Genomic DNA, 15,850 nt, shown 5'->3' with positions numbered 1-15,850 from the left:
AGAACTTGTCAAACTGTCAATATTAAATAGCAGTTTTCTTCGCAGTAATAAGTACCGAAGGAACGCGATCCACAGATTTCATAGATTGTCTGACGAAAATCGATGAAAATGTGTTGTCCGGAATGTCTTTTATATGAGAACGTTTGTGCCCCACCTTACATTGTCGTTAAGGTCAAAACTTTTAAGACAACTGAAGAAATGACGTCAACGTGTACCGAGTGTAATCGAAAAAAAGCCGTATGTTCTTTCCCACTAAATATAGAAAACAAAACGAAACCCCCTTTTATTTATGATCGAAAATAACCATAAGCCGACAACCTTTCCGCAACTTAGGCCTAACACTGTGAAGAATTACATTCGCATCGAACTCAAGGAAACTAATCATAAGCTTAATTACCGTTATGCAGAAGCTTCGTGCTGATTACTGGTCGTTTGCTAAACGCAAACGGTCAATTCAAATTGAAAGTGGAAAACTGCACGTTGTGTGACGTCACTTTTTTCGATGCAATCCGACTCCGGTCCGTCCGAGTCTAACGTAGGCCTAAAACCCAGTTTGTTTCAAGAGAATGTGGTGCACGTTCGCCACGAGCAGAAGGTAAAATTCGTAAAACGTCGGTCAGTACTTAGTTCTTGACTTTTAAGTTAGTGCAAGGGTACCACCTTCAGCCGTCAGTCAATGTATCGGAAGAAGTACCAAAGTGCCTCGTTTTAGTAAGAAAATGGGGGTTTGTGTGGTTGTGCGAGTCCCACGGGGTATCACCGGAATATTATGACTTCAGTAAACGAGGTCAAGAGACAAGATTAGCGCTGCCCGATGCGATAACTGTGAGTCTGTACATTTTTCAGTTTATCAATGAGAGTCCATGTAAATAATATTATGTAGGCATTTAACGGTACGCTTAAAATAGCAGCAATAATAAATAATTAAAAAGAACTTGAAGGGAAGCATGGTCAGAACCGGCAGCTTCCGCCTGAAATGCAACGAAACGCTGAGAGTTATTTCAACACACGAGCAGGGTATTGTCGAAATGAAGCGTGATGGTACGGCCAACGTATGAGCAGTATATGAAGACAAGGAAGTGGTTGGGTGATTATGCAACCAGGTATACATCTACCGAGTCTTTGTTGTATTCCATTTGACGGAGTGGCGGGTTTTTCGGTGCGGTGCCCGCAAGTCTGGCCCATCTCAAATTTTCTGCGTTTCAGATAGGGTTGGTTCGGGTTTAATTGAAATGGCGGTTATCAACGACTTCAACTAAGCCGGAACGGCCAAAAGATAAACAGATAAAACGGGAGATATAAAATCGAAAATCGGTAGATTTTAGAAGGGTGTGTCGCGCCTATGAACTAGTTTGTACTGAGTTCTACTATATGCACAGGCGTACTGTGTGCAATTTCCAATTGAGAAATCGGGCGAACGAGTAACAGAGGAAAGACTAATTGCTAAAAGTTGCTCGATTTCAAGTTTGAAATATTTTGCGTTTACGCAGAAGTTAACGTAGTAAATGTGAGTAATAAGCGCGAGCAATGAAATTACAAAGTGGAAATTCGCCGCTAATCTATTGAATATCACCGAGTAGAGAATGAAATTAGGCATAAAAACCCACAATATAAAGCATATGATTGAAGAAACGAAGCAAAAAATGAGATTTGATTATAAAATGTGAGTCACAGCTAACGCACGGTACAAGGGGATAAAAAGAAGTTACCCGGTTTCGGTTAGAGCGACTGTAAAATCACTTTACACACAAACGGATCAAAACTGTTTTTTCTACATCTTAATTTCCGTGGCGGAAATAATGAGTTAACGACCAGGGGCGGTGTTTTTTTTTGCGGTCCGGCGTTTGCGGTAACGATCCGTAAAGTTACAATAACGCCCGCAAAATAAAACTAACGCATGTTAATTTTTTAACCGCTTTTAATCAAATAACTAAGTATAACGTTGTTCTGTTTGCAGGTAAAAGGTTAAAACATCGTTTGTGTATAAAACGTTGTATATACATACATATTGCACACGCGAAATAATGAGGGCCCCCGTTTCGTCGGGTATCCAAATTCGCCCGGGGACGTGAGCTGCTTCTTGCAGCCCTCCATAGGTAAACAATTATCCCGCAGGTGCTGAAAATTCTCTACGGTTTCGTCAGTGATTCGAAGAAAAAACTCACTTAGCAGATATATATTTAATGCTTCGATACTCGAATAAATATCAATCTTGCATCAACGCTGTGAAAGCACATCAACAGCTACACCTCACTTAAGCAATAATTCAATTCAGGGAGTTTAAAATTAATTGCTTTGAATTACATTCCATCAATGATCTAATATTTCTGTTTAATAACTTTATTTATTATTAATGTTGTATCTATTATCTTTCAAGTTTAATACAGTGGTCTATTTATAAGCGAACAGCGAGACCTGTATTTTTGCTCACCCTCATCAAGGTTCGAAGATAGAAGTATTAGTAGTACGACCATAAAGGAGGGTACTTAAATATCACAATAAAATGGATGTACGCGTTTAATAATCTTCGCGATCACATTCAGATAAAAATAATCAGAACTGGAATTTTCGGTCCTTTTAAAACTAACGAGGTGGTTTATGTCTGATGCGATATTCAGCAATACGCTCGATCCCAAGATTCCGTAAGTAGACACTTTTTTCTTTCTATTTTTGTTTATTTTTTTATTGAAACCTTCCTGACTCTTGCAAGACTCGGATGCGCCAACGATCTTCTGCGCATTTGGCACTGCATAAGCAGGTTCGGGCCCGTGCGGGCTCGGAGACCCCTTTCTCCCCAGATCCGCCACTAATTTTTCAGCCTCTACTGCTCTGCACCGCCCATTGCGAAGCACCCGGCAAAGAGCAAATGGGGAATTTTTCTTCCAACGCGTACCTTAAATAAACGTGTATAATGTTGATGTTAACGATTAACACGTGTTAAGTGCGCTTCACAAAAACCGCGCGTGTTACCGACACCATCTAGACGCAGCCTTAATACGAAGGCGGACTTTTGTTTTGACAATAATCAATTCAAGTGAGCACATTATCGGCCGGCTTCTGCTAAATCGGACTGACCTACCGTAATGGAAAATCCGCTTTCGTAGTTTGATCTTTGCACGGGAAACTATGCATGCTCCATTAGGCGTCACATCCAGCAGAAAATTCGCGCCATTGCTTTATCTGCGGGTTTTAATTGGTTTAAGTGGCCAAATAAGCTTTCGTAAGTTACTAAATCGGGCAACATCTAATTTGTCCCGTATTAGTGCATGCATAGACACGAAGATGACACGCAAAGGATTTACTGAATTCAGGACTAACAGGTTGTCGCCGACCTTAACCCACATCAACGCGTTAATCAGAAGTGTTAATGTTTGTTGTGTAATTCTCTATCCGACGTTGAGATAACCATGGGCTGATTGTGTCACCGGAATGATAATTATTTATCTAATTAGTAGGGATAGCACTTTTTAAACCGAATTGGGAATGTGTGCATTAACCTTGCCGACGATTCGTGCGAATCGGGCCAACGAATGTGGGCGAAGTTCATGTTCCTTCGAAGCGAATGATCGGGAAAAAACTGCTCTCGAATCCGAAGACCAAATAGAAAGTGAAATTCCGAAGATCTCGAGAAAGATAATCCCGCTTCCTTTTCCCTGCAACCACTTGTTTTTGCCATGTTCCAAGATCCAACGGTCGTAACAGACGTAGGGATAAGAGGTTCCTAGCTCGGATCATCACCCTTTCCTTCGTCGAAAAAACGAAGCTTCGGCGCCCTTGCAGACGCGAGCCCTCATCTACGGTTCGCGACTTCTAGAAGCTTCGAGGAAAAATTCCCGCCGGAAAATCAAATCAAGTCCATGTTACAGACGCACTCTTCACAAACACAACTATTCTCCAAATCGCAACAAGGCATCCACTTCGATTCGCACGAGAGCACCGGCCTTTCTATTTTCACACTCGACTTACGTAATGGAGAATCCACACTTTCTTCTCTGGCCTTGTTTCTTTAACTCTTCATTTTTTTCGATGCGGAGATACTAAAGTGTTTGTTTTGCGTTATTTCAGTGCAGGCCGAGGTGTCGCCGCTCCAGCGAGCCTTCTCCAAGGAGGACTGGGTCCTGCTGGACGCGATGTGCACGCTTCCGACGCCGCAAAGTTCCGGGAAGTTCTTGACCATGCACAAGAGACGACGCAAACGTCTTTGTACACGTTCACTGTCCCAGGACCACGCTATTCTTGATGACATTCATCATGGCTTGGTTCAGGTAAGATCACACGGTTTTGACGATTGAAGATCGAGAAGGGATCTTCCGCTGTCCGAGTCGAAGGACACGTTCGAGCATTCGGCGAAGTGTCCGCGTTGGATACATCGTTGGTTTGGAGGGACGCTGTCGCAAGTCGAAAACTGGCTTTTTTCCATTTTGGCCGCGGACAAACTCTGAACACCAAACTTTGTTGTAAGAAATCGCGTGACAATTTGCACCCATGTCGCTACTGCTGGACAGCGAGTTACGACATTTTGGCATTGTCAGACTCGCGCAAAGATTTTTGCGGAATAGCGGCACATGTTAGTTGTGTTTCAGTTGCTGCAGGAGTTACGGCGCATGTTTTCGAGGAAACTGCCTCACAGAAAAATATCATTATTAACACTGTTTAATGCAAAACCTGAAAAACGGTCGACCCCAATGTATTAGATTTTTATAGTGGACTTTGCACGTCCTATTTTTCTGATTCGATCCCTAAATCTGAACATTTTTGTTTGCTCAGTTAAAATTTAAACAAATAAAAGTTTAATTCCGACTATAAATTACGAGATTATTTTATTTTGTGTCAAAAGTTTTAATCAAAAACTTCGAGGAAATTTTAGGAAAAACTGATACAAATGCTAATTACAGAAAAAGAGATGGGGAAAGATACTCTCTCTTTCTCTCTCTCTTCTCTATTATTATATTGAAGCTAAAAATGTAGCTTAATTTAAGTGATAATATGAAGTCCATTTTAAGGGTACGAACGACTTTACTTCTCGTTGTTCATGCTGATAGAGCTATAATTAAAATACGACATTTCAGTTCTGAGACCCCGCTCCTGCAAATGAATAATTCTTGACATTTGACAGCGTTCTTCCACACCAGCGACACGTCCGGTGAGCCAACCCTGAACTAGAAGTGCTGGAACATGCACAGCGAGATCGTTTAAATTTCATATCCAGCCAGCTACGGGATTTTGCCCAAGAGAAACGACGATAAAAAGTAGGTCGTAGCTTGCTCATATGCCGCAAAATGAGATTAGACTATTATATTAGGTTACTTAGGTAACCAAATAGACACAAACAATGATCGACATACGCCCCTTTCTTCAACAAACTTTACGGCCGGCTAGATATGGAATTTGAATGATCTCCCGGTACTTAGCGAAAAACTTTTATTTATACGTATTAAAGTGCCACTCAACGACGGGGCTTCACGTCGTCGATGTCACATCCAATTTAGACGTTTTACTTCTAATCCCCTAATTAGTTCCTCATCGCGTCGATATTTCCCAAAATATTAACTGAGCGTTTCCGTCCTTTCCGGACACAAAACCGAGGTTCCGGATGATCGTAGAAAAAACTCATGGTGGGCGAAGTATCGCAAACGTCAGTAAACTCGTCTCCTCAAATTACTCAAGGGAGATCGCAAGAAGAAAGTTACTACGGGTGTATCGAGTGTGGGTTCCCCGGGAATTATAAAACCATTTTGCTATTTGCAAAAGACGATGATCGTGAAAGATAAGATGGAAACGATTACACAAAATGCTTCTTTTGGTTTTGTAGCGAATTCTGGACCGTAGCAGCGCATGGGCTTTCAACGCTTTTACGCTGGAGACCGTGGCCGGTGGTCGATCACTGCCCGTACTGTGCGTACACCTTTTCCACTGGTACGGTTTACTCGAGCATTTCCAGTTGGACGTCGTGCGTGTCTGGAAATTATTCAGTACGTGACTGAAACTTAAGTGCGTTTACCTTATTTAACCGCCATCTTTTCAGCTCTTATAGAGGAGGGATACCACAGCACTAATCCGTATCACAACTCGATTCACGCGACTGACGTAACGCAAGCAATGCATTGTTTTCTTCAGGAGGAGCAGATAAGACGACATTTGACTCCTCTCGAAATTATGGCCTCGCTTATCGGGGCCGTGGCTCACGATCTGGATCACCCTGGTGTCAATCAGCATTTTCTCATTACGACCTCGAATCACCTTGCTATTTTGTATCAGGTCAGTGTCTGGTACATATTTCCCCTTCGACAATAGCGTAATTCAGGCAATTTTTCAGAACATGTCGGTACTGGAGAATCATCACTGGCGGTCAGCAATCGGCTGCCTATTGGAGAGCGGCGTAGCTGAGCAGTTGCTCCCCTATCGCAGCGAATTGGAACATCAAATTAGAGAGCTCATTTTGGCTACTGATATCAATAGGCAGCAGGAATTTCTTAGGAAATTTAAGGTAATTTTATAATAAACCATTATCTGGCATCGTTTGATCGGAGCTTTTGTAGAAGCACATAGATGAGGGAACTCTGGACCTTCGTGAATCGGAGAATCGGCAATTTATCCTGCAGATAGCCCTGAAATGTGCTGACATATCCAACCCCACCCGTCCTTGGGACATTTCGCATAAATGGTCAATTAAAGTGTGCGACGAGTTCTTCAGACAGGGGGAGTTTGAAAGAGAGTTAGGCCTTCCGGTCACCTCGATATGTGACCAGCAGTCGACGTCAGTTGCCAAAATACAAGTTGGTAAGTAGGAGTATTGACATTAATTAGGGACCATTTCAGGAGTAAGTCGATACATTATATAGGTTTTGGTTCTGACATAAAAATTAAAAAATATCTTGTAAAAGAAAAGAATTACAACTCTTACAAAATACCTGTTTCTATGTAGATTTCCAAAACCATTCGAAATTGTCATCTTCTTTCAAACGTCAAAAAAAGAAAATTCCTCATTACGGTTCTGGAGATTCCAATCTTGCGGCAAGACTCGAATTTGGATAGAATATTGGAATGTACCAATTTTGCAGGTTTTTTCCGATTCGTGGTGACCCCGCTGTTCTCCGAATGGCACCGTTTCATGGGCAGCCCTTTATCGACACACATGATCCAAATGCTCGACTCCAACCGCAGGCGGTGGGAAGAGCAGGAGCGCGCTGAACAGGCCGAGGAGACCCAGACGGAATTGTCCGACGCGGAGCCGGACGCCAGTGAGGGTGAGGAAGAGGAACCAACGAAGAGGTCGTCCGAGAATAGCACTAGTTTACTTGATTTTATTCCGGTGCCTTCAACGGCAAAGTAAATATTCGAAGATTGTGAGTGAATATCGATCTAAAACGGGAGGTTTTGCAGGGAAACCCGAAGACAATCACTCGCCGTGCCAACGCTGGAATCCTTGGGGGTTCGGCGACATTCCGTTCCAGTTCATATGGAAATTCCCTCTTCTGGAGGTTCTCCACAACGCCACCAGGTATGTCATTTTCTTTTAAATTCAGGGCAACTTAGTGAGAATCTTTGACCCACTTTTTCAGCCTCAGCTTCCTCGTACAATATACAGAAGAGAAAGTCTACCCACCTCAGCCATTATCAGAACCTCTCAAGGGAGATCGCCGGTTTCGCCTCAGACGGATTCGAGAGCCTCCAGCGGACTCAGAGAGGAAGACGAACTGCTGCAGTATGGGTCTCAGTCGTCGGTTATAAGCAGTGGAAGTCCATACCACTCTTCAGGTCAGTTCTTTTAAATTATTGAATGGGGGGAGTGTTGTTAATGTTGGGGTTTTTGTAGGACTCTCGCAATACTCGTTTTTTCAGTAGTTCTCTGACATCACTCGAGTAATTGTATAGTTTTTGTGAGTAAAATGAGAGTTGCTCTGTTTGAGTGTGGCTTTGTGTGAGAGTTGCAATATTCCACAGAGAAATTCGTAAACATGCGGCGTAAATTTAAGGAGGGCGTTTAATACATACAACGTGTCCTGACAGAGTTTGTTGGAACATCTTTTAAATTTAACACAACACCCAAACCACATAAGCATACAAATAATTGTCAACGCTAAAAAATAAATGACGTTTCTTAGGAACTCTTCAGTCTACGTTGAAGAAAAGGTAATTTAAAAGCCGATGTTTCGTAAAATAGTACGAGGGAAAATAACCTAATCAAATGTCTTAATTAATAAATCGTAATTAACTCTCGTAAAGTTTACTATACGGAAAGGGGGAGCGCAGAAGAGAAATCCAATTAGTTAGTAGGTACGTTCATTAGTGGTCTCAGTCTAGTAATGATAATAATATAATAATAGTTTACTTGGCTAGATTTAGCAGTGACACTTATCTAACAGCAAATAAGAATACTAAGCAAATCTCGCAAGTGCACAAGTTTGCGCACACGATCTTATAAATTTCGCCTCTTATAGCTTCAAGAGGATATCAGTAATATTATTTTTAACTTGAGCTCAGGTAAACAAGCTGACGTAAAAAAACTGCATGCGAGCTGGGCATTAATGCAACTTTTTTCGTCTATGATAGGTCATCATCAGCGTTCAATGGGCAGGATTAACGCAATTCAAATTGAATTTGAACGAAATTAAATATCATTATGTTATATGTTTACGCTCGTGATGACCTTCAAATTGACGCTATGTATGTAGGAAAGTACCATTTGTAACACTAACTTACCCTTTATCCATAGAAGAAAACCCAGAACGACCCCTTAGCGCCGAGAATCTCCTACCGGAGCCTTCGATAGCTTCGATGTCGAGCACCACTGCCATTCGCCATCTGACGTCTGTGTTGCAAAGCGCGGCTGAGCGGGCGGCTCAAGCAACGGTAGGGGCTACTGCCAAGTGCCTCACGAGGCAACAAACATTCCCCCCTCCTCAGCCCTATATGAGAATGCGCTACATGAGTGCCACTGTGGAAATGACCACTTGCCCGGAGACTGCTCACGAAGGCAATTAACCATTATCTTGGTTTATTATTAAATATTTAAGTTTTTTGGTTAATTTTTTAGGTGATAGTAGATCGAGTTCTTCGCACAGTTCTCATGAAAACATATCACGCGGAGATAATACTCAACAATCACAAAACTACACTATTCCCGCAATAGCGGTTCTGAGTCCCAATAATAGCCGACCACTCGATTTGCTTTTACCCAGCGATTCCAAGTCGTACAGGTGAAAATTTTTAATTTTCTGATGAATTAAAACCAAACTTAACTTCTTTTAGCAATAACAATAAGAGAGAAACTGACGCCTCCGGATCGGAAAAAGAGAAGGAGAAACGTGCAAAACTGTCCGACAGCAGTGGTCCGTCTTGTGAAAAGGAAAATATGGATCCTAGGAAATTGCAAACAGCTGTAAGTGCTTTTGATCATCGAGTTTGGTGTTATTAGAGTAAAGAGTGATTTCTTTCAGAGCATGCCTCGTAGGGGCTCCGCGCCGGTGTCCTTGCCCGTCTCAAAACCGGACGAATTCGTATCTTCTGCTGGCGGAGGACTTTCGGTAGCAGTGGCGGACGTGCAAGCTTTACGGCGAGGTTCTGTACCTATCGAAGTGGCTCGTCATTTCAGTACGTACCACGCAAAATGCTCCACATGTCGATTTTTATCAAATTTTCTACAGTTGTGGCCCCCTTTTTAACCGTAGCGCTTAACGAATCTGTAGAAATCTCCTAATGAAACCTGATTTTCGCCTCTACAACCCATAAACCTTTCGATCGCCACACAATCATATTTATTTGAAATTATCCGATTGCATTATATTTTATTTCATTGTGGGTGACTATTAAAAGTAAAATATGCTTGAATTGACACTTGCAGGGAGCTTCGACGAAGACAACGGAAACGAATCATCCTCGGGCCATATCATCAACATCACCCCCGTCGAAACGACACGTACGTTCTGGCAGTACCAAAGAAGGGCCTCGGCTCCAGTCGACTTACCACCTAGCGGTGTGGTCAATCGGTACGAATTCACTCGTCATACGAGTCTTAACGGAAAGGTAAGTGAATATGTCATGTTTTTCCACCAGTAGCGTCGCATTGGTGCAATAAGTACCGCTGTTAAAACACCGCAATTTGCGGTTTCTACATTCTATCTCAAAGGCAATACATAATAACAACAATGATTTTTGCCTCATTAACGGATAATGTAAATAAATCTGTAAAGAATCTGATAATCTAAAGGTAAAAAATAATAAGCATTATACGGCATTGAGAGAATTCTTTATTGAAAAACGATTTGAAACATATATACATATATATATATTATCTTATAACATTTTTTGAATATTATTGGGTATAGTTAGTTTCTCTGCATCTAGGGGCGAAACACCATTTCCTCCTGTCCTATTTCGTACTGTCTGCCTCATCCGTTACAAATGTTACAATTCAAGTACTTAAATATCATAACCTGAACAAACTATCATTATAGAAAAACAGTGAGTAAAATTGTGCTTTAGCGCAGCCCTCCGTTCATTGTATTTTTGCTGAATGTGCCTATATTCATCTATTTCACAACCTTGGCGTTTAATCTATTATGTTTGGGTTTTAAGGCAAGCCGCGGCCGCGGCAAAAAACCATTGCGCAGGCGCAGTAGTGGCGGCCCGGAGACGGTTAGCGGAAATGGTGGCGGCGGCGGCGAAATGGGGGGCGGTGGATCGGATGTGTTGGCGCGATTTTGTGCGCAGCTGCACCGAAGGATTTCGCCCGGTCAGAGTCCCGACGCGCTGCTGGCCAGGCGCCGGGGCTCATTGCCGCTAGAGGTCCTTACTGTCGGACACTCAGGTTAGTTCCGATTACAGATATATGAAATAAACTGCTGTCTAAAACAACCACATGGTGCTAATTAGCCTAATTTCAAAAGCGCATTATTTAAAAACAGGAAAATATATTTAACCGCAATTTTCGTTGTATTAAAACTCGAAGTTTGAAAAATGTTTGGCCTTAAAAAAAGCCGTAACTGGACCATCAACTATTTTCATTTTTTCCGAATAGTTCCGCGAAATATCTCTGAATGTTTCAATCCTCAAAACGGCATTTTGTTGAGTGACTTACGTTGCTCAACTTTGTCACAATTGCACCGACTTCCTATCTCTTGTGAATTTCAAAATTTCAAAGGTGCGTTTCAATTTTAGACTCCCTCAATACACCCTTTAAGGTTCGATCCCTGGCTAAGCTAACATTCAGTTAAAAAAAAAAAAAGAAAGTCCTCATCACTAATTATCATCAATTATACCTTTTTTACAGTGTTTTGACGCTTACGTATGCGCCACTAGGGCATAAAGGACCAACCAACCTGCACCGCCACCAATAATAGAATTACCCCGACGACTGAAGTCTTGAAACAAGCGTTTTTCACCTGTTTAGCTCATTAGATTTAAGGATCATTAATCGTACCTAATTATCCGTAATTTATTGTTAAGGGAATCTACATATGGAACAAGCCAAATATTCATTATTACTAAATGTGTATTCAAATAAATTGTTTTTTATGAATACAAAAGAAATGTGGAGATGCTTCTTGACATCGACACTTTTTTTCACTTGTAGTTCGGACGCTCGTACCAGTGCGTAAGAAAACAACGATAGACTTTCGTCTATCGTCATCGATAGCCGAAAGGTCGGTCCAACTACCGCACTGAGTGCGGATGCCCGAATTCGCAATAAATTTCTTTGTAAAACCTCGAGTGCAATATGGATGTCTTGTTTATTTAAACCTGCAGGGTGAGTTTAATCATGAGCACAGTACTTTTTCATAGACCTCAGACTAAATTCTAGCATCTGTCCTTTGAAGATGACTATCTTTAGATTGCCCAAACGTTACGTCTCAGGTTTAACAATTTAAATACAAAAATTTCACATAAATCGAAATAAGGAATACATTCTGAGTTGCGCTCCTAACACAAACTTCTTCCAAAATAGTAAATTTAACGTGTATAGTGTCAGTCAAGTATTAAATTCAAATGACTTAACGACTCGATATATCTTCGAGTTATTTTCAGAATTATTACATCGCCTCTTTCAGACTGGGTATAGTTACTTAGTATCATTATTTATTTTCATAATAATCGCATTTCGTTCGTTTCGTGTGAGTGTGATCGCGTTTTTTACCGCCGTTTTTTTAATTTAGACAAATATTTTGGATCTAATTTATTATTGTTGTTGTTATAACGGGATTATTAGTTTAGAATTATTGTTTCGTGCGGATCCGTCCTAAAAGATGTTTTCAAAGAAAGCGATTAGAGACGGGCCTCACATGCCAAACTGGAAATTATCTTGTGCAATGTTTTAGATTATTTATGAAAATTAGAATATGACCCCAATAAACTTTTTTATTGCTGGTAGTGAAGTAAGACATAATCTTTGTGGACTTTTTGCCCAAAAAATATTATTACGTAATACTGACTGTTCAATGTGATTCATTTTTCGTATCGTGATTGTACGTGTAGGATCTGTGTAGGGTAGATAGACGCAAATGAAACCAGACAAAACTTTTCATCGACATCCACATAATGTCTCTCATGTTACCATACAGCAATTTGTCCACAATACACTAAATCAGGCTATCTCAGCCGCATAAAATCAAACACTTTGCGCTCTAAAAAAATTATCATTGTACACCGTCAAGTTAAAAATTAATCAAATTTAGTCTTATAGGCCACATCTATTAGCAACAAATAGTTTGTATTAGTGTTGGTTTGGGATAAGGACAATGAGGATTTCCGTGATAGATAGTGATCCTTGACTTACCAAGTCCATGTACCCAAACCAAAACTTCTAATATCCGCCACGTTATACGTTCATGTCACCAAAAACTTTTTCTAGGACCATCTCCAGTTTGGGTAGTGCCCAATGTTGTTTTCAAATAAGAAACTTAACAGTGGAAACAACCTAACTTTAAATTTAAAAAAACACGCAGAAATTTAAAGGTATTAAAAAAAAATGGATGAAAACATTATTGGGTAAGAACCCCACACTGAGAAAACAAACAGGGTTAAAAATTAAACAAAACAAAATTTATGGTTAATTGATATAAGACTGGTAGAAGAATGAAGTTAGGGAGGTGAATAAATGATGTGAGCCAATTTAGGTTTTTGGTCAAAAAGATGATGTTACGCTTAAAATTCAATTTAGGATTACTCATCGTTTCAAAAAAAATAATCGGTTAAAAAATAAACATTCGTGTTTGTATGATTTAAATTGTTTTATTTTCCTCAGCTTTACCTTTCTTTAATTTTAATGTCAAAAACGAAGCTGAGAAACTACTCAGGTATAATTTTTCTTATTTTGGCGCAAGGAATCTCGTCTTAAAGTTGCGCCGCATGTTAAACAAACACCCTGTAATGTACGTGCATCATATGATACCGAAAACCGGCTTCGAAGCCAATATATCATTGTCGGCGGCACTAACAAATGCCCTGACAAAGGTTTTCGGGAGTATAAGACTTATTTGGCAGATTATTTTGAAAAACGTTTATTTCTGTAATTAAATACAGCCAATCTAAACCGGTAAATATATTTTTTAACGGTTAGATTTCGCTACTCTCTCTAGTTCATCCTTCTTTTTGATGGCGTAAGAATTTGAAGAACCCTGCAACAAACACAACTCCTATTGAGATTAATTCTTAATAATATAAGAATTATTCTTAAACTTCAAAATGTATCACTCCAGATGTTTACAAATCGACACGATTTTAACTCTGTCAACACGTATCAAAACTTAATTAAAAAATTGTAAGAGAAAATATTTCTTGACGAAAGCTCCTTTCAGAAATAATCTGATATGATAAAGTTGTATTGATACCTATCACCTGATTTTCAAACAATTGAACTGATCTCCGATGATAGCTGACCAATGTGATTGAAATTTAGCTGATAGGGATCAATCCAACTAAAGTTCTTTTCCCAAAGGCTCTAATGACAAAAAATTTACGATTTTTGATTACCAGTCGAATGGGCCTCTAAGAACTTTCTATCGACGCTCCAAGTGCACAAACCTACCATAAAAACACTTATATCTTTATAAAATTCCCTACCTTAGCAGCATTTATGAGTTCATCTGCCAAGCATTCAGCAATTGTTTTAATGTTCCTGAATGCAGCTTCTCGGGCTCCAGTACACAACAACCATATGGCCTGGTTAACTCTCCTTAATGGGGACACATCTACAGCTTGCCTCCTCACTGTACCAGCCCTACCAATACGGGTGGAATCTTCACGGGGACCAGAATTAATAATGGCAGTCACCAGAATCTGAAATTAATCAGTACTTCTCTTTACACAACTCTCAATATTTCAGACCACTATATTAACAGTAATAAAAATTCAGAATTGATTTTCACCACTAAAACAGTCTGAAGAGGTGTCAGAAATAATTATAAATCAAAGTTTCATCATGAATAAATTATTTTTAAAATTTGGTAACAATGTTCAACATGAACTAACCTGAAGTGGGTTTTCTCCAGTTAATAAATGAATAATTTCAAAGGCATGTTTGACAATTCGCACAGCCATCAGTTTCTTGCCATTGTTTCTTCCATGCATCATCAAGGAGTTGGTCAGCCTTTCTACAATGGGGCATTGGGCCTTGCGAAAACGCTTAGCCGCATATCTACCTGCAGAGTGGGGCAGGTATTTGGCATTTTTTTCTTTCACTGCAATGTAATCCTGGAACCAATATTGATGTTTGACAATAATCCATTTGTACATAAATTAAAGAGTTAACATGCTGTTATTAGTAATTAGAAAAACAATAGAGCTAATTTCTGAAAGTGTCAAAAAAAGTTCCCTTTTTTGTGACACTTCTTTTTTTTTATTTATTACTGAAATCATATGGAAGCAAAAAATGTTTACCTGCAAAGACATATCAGAAACCTGGACATCATCACAACTCCATTTAGCGAACAATTTTATTTCAGATAGCTGTTGCTCAGCTGCCTGAAATAAAATTTTTTTTGGAGCACCAGCCACTCCTGAATCATCAGTCCAATTATCAGACATTGTTGATCCTGAAACAAGTAAATATCCAAATTATAACTTTATTTTTATTCAAATGCTTATAAATGACCATTGGGAAAAATCAGTTCAATATATAACTCAACAAAGTATTTTCTGCCAAGAGGTGTCAGAAATGTAAAGTAAAACTCATCATAAATGGTTTGATTTCTTATCTTTACACAAAATATAGGTAAATCTCAAAATAAGTGTTCTTTTTGAGAAATCTGAGACGGAAATATAACAAACTAAAGGCTACAGAATTCTTTTTAAAGGAGTGGGTTGATATGAAAGGATTTTCATTTTAGGATAAGATCATCAAATGACCATAATCATTTTTTAAATAGTGATACAAGCACTGGCAGCTCAACTAGCAATTCTTCAGTGTATCATATTGATGATAGGTTTGAATTTAATTGAGATGCAACAACTCACTTGCAAGCAAAGATCTGCTTCATATACTAAACGCATTTTTAGCCATTCTCAATATAATCAGTAATATATTTTAAATGAAGTTCTTTAGGTAGCTTTAATATAAAAGGACACTGGGGAACTGAAAACACGTGTATAGCCAACAATAGGATAAGGTTAGGATGATGTTTAATACACTCCTACATTCATTACGAGCTTAATTTTAGCTAAAACGACGTGAATGCATCTAGTAACGATTACGAACTTACCCTTAATTTAAATTTTATCCTGAAAATCGACGAGTTTACCGGGATAACTAGAAAGTTCGGCAGAAAGGTGAGCAGCAATCACGAAGCCATTTGCAAAAGAGGCATCTATAAGTGGGAGAAAAAGGACATGAATGACACGACAGCGACATATG

General features: G+C 39.7%; 2 protein-coding genes across 8 annotated transcripts in view; one reads left to right on the top strand and one right to left on the bottom strand.

The window, feature by feature from the left end:
* LOC136344687 (uncharacterized) overlaps positions 1 to 13,219 on the top strand; it is a 48,458-nt gene extending 35,239 nt beyond the window's left edge. For 4 of the 7 annotated variants that reach the window (XM_066292365.1, XM_066292370.1, XM_066292369.1 and 1 more), the window contains 15 exons: positions 4,066 to 4,265; positions 5,813 to 5,972; positions 6,026 to 6,258; positions 6,317 to 6,487; positions 6,540 to 6,780; positions 7,062 to 7,329; positions 7,384 to 7,501; positions 7,563 to 7,758; positions 8,717 to 8,977; positions 9,038 to 9,200; positions 9,253 to 9,382; positions 9,441 to 9,594; positions 9,845 to 10,026; positions 10,579 to 10,810; positions 11,273 to 13,219. In XM_066292365.1, coding sequence (XP_066148462.1) covers positions 4,066 to 4,265; positions 5,813 to 5,972; positions 6,026 to 6,258; positions 6,317 to 6,487; positions 6,540 to 6,780; positions 7,062 to 7,329; positions 7,384 to 7,501; positions 7,563 to 7,758; positions 8,717 to 8,977; positions 9,038 to 9,200; positions 9,253 to 9,382; positions 9,441 to 9,594; positions 9,845 to 10,026; positions 10,579 to 10,810; positions 11,273 to 11,280 — 2,717 coding nt within the window. In that variant the 3' untranslated portion in view covers positions 11,281 to 13,219. Of the gene's footprint in view, positions 1 to 565; positions 826 to 883; positions 1,104 to 2,590; positions 2,643 to 4,065; positions 4,266 to 5,812; positions 5,973 to 6,025; positions 6,259 to 6,316; positions 6,488 to 6,539; positions 6,781 to 7,061; positions 7,330 to 7,383; positions 7,502 to 7,562; positions 7,759 to 8,716; positions 8,978 to 9,037; positions 9,201 to 9,252; positions 9,383 to 9,440; positions 9,595 to 9,844; positions 10,027 to 10,578; positions 10,811 to 11,272 lie in introns of those variants that run through there. The other 3 variants (XM_066292368.1, XM_066292371.1, XM_066292367.1) reach the window with 3 other exon arrangements.
* A 264-nt stretch (positions 13,220 to 13,483) lies between these two features.
* On the bottom strand, positions 13,484 to 15,843 carry LOC136344706 (uncharacterized). Its single transcript, XM_066292405.1, has 5 exons — positions 15,699 to 15,843; positions 14,878 to 15,032; positions 14,470 to 14,691; positions 14,062 to 14,277; positions 13,484 to 13,616 (listed from the first exon to the last, which is right to left on the bottom strand). Exons 2-5 carry the CDS (start codon positions 15,022 to 15,024, stop codon positions 13,548 to 13,550), a joined length of 654 nt encoding a protein of 217 aa, XP_066148502.1. The 5' UTR covers positions 15,025 to 15,032; positions 15,699 to 15,843; the 3' UTR covers positions 13,484 to 13,547.
* Between the last annotated feature and the right edge of the window lie 7 nt (positions 15,844 to 15,850).

This window comes from Euwallacea fornicatus, chromosome 17 (genome assembly GCF_040115645.1).
Source record: "Euwallacea fornicatus isolate EFF26 chromosome 17, ASM4011564v1, whole genome shotgun sequence".
Lineage (NCBI taxonomy): Eukaryota > Metazoa > Arthropoda > Insecta > Coleoptera > Curculionidae > Euwallacea > Euwallacea fornicatus.
The sequence above is the reverse complement of the archived record's forward strand: the minus strand, read 5'-3'. Positions and strand labels throughout refer to the sequence as shown.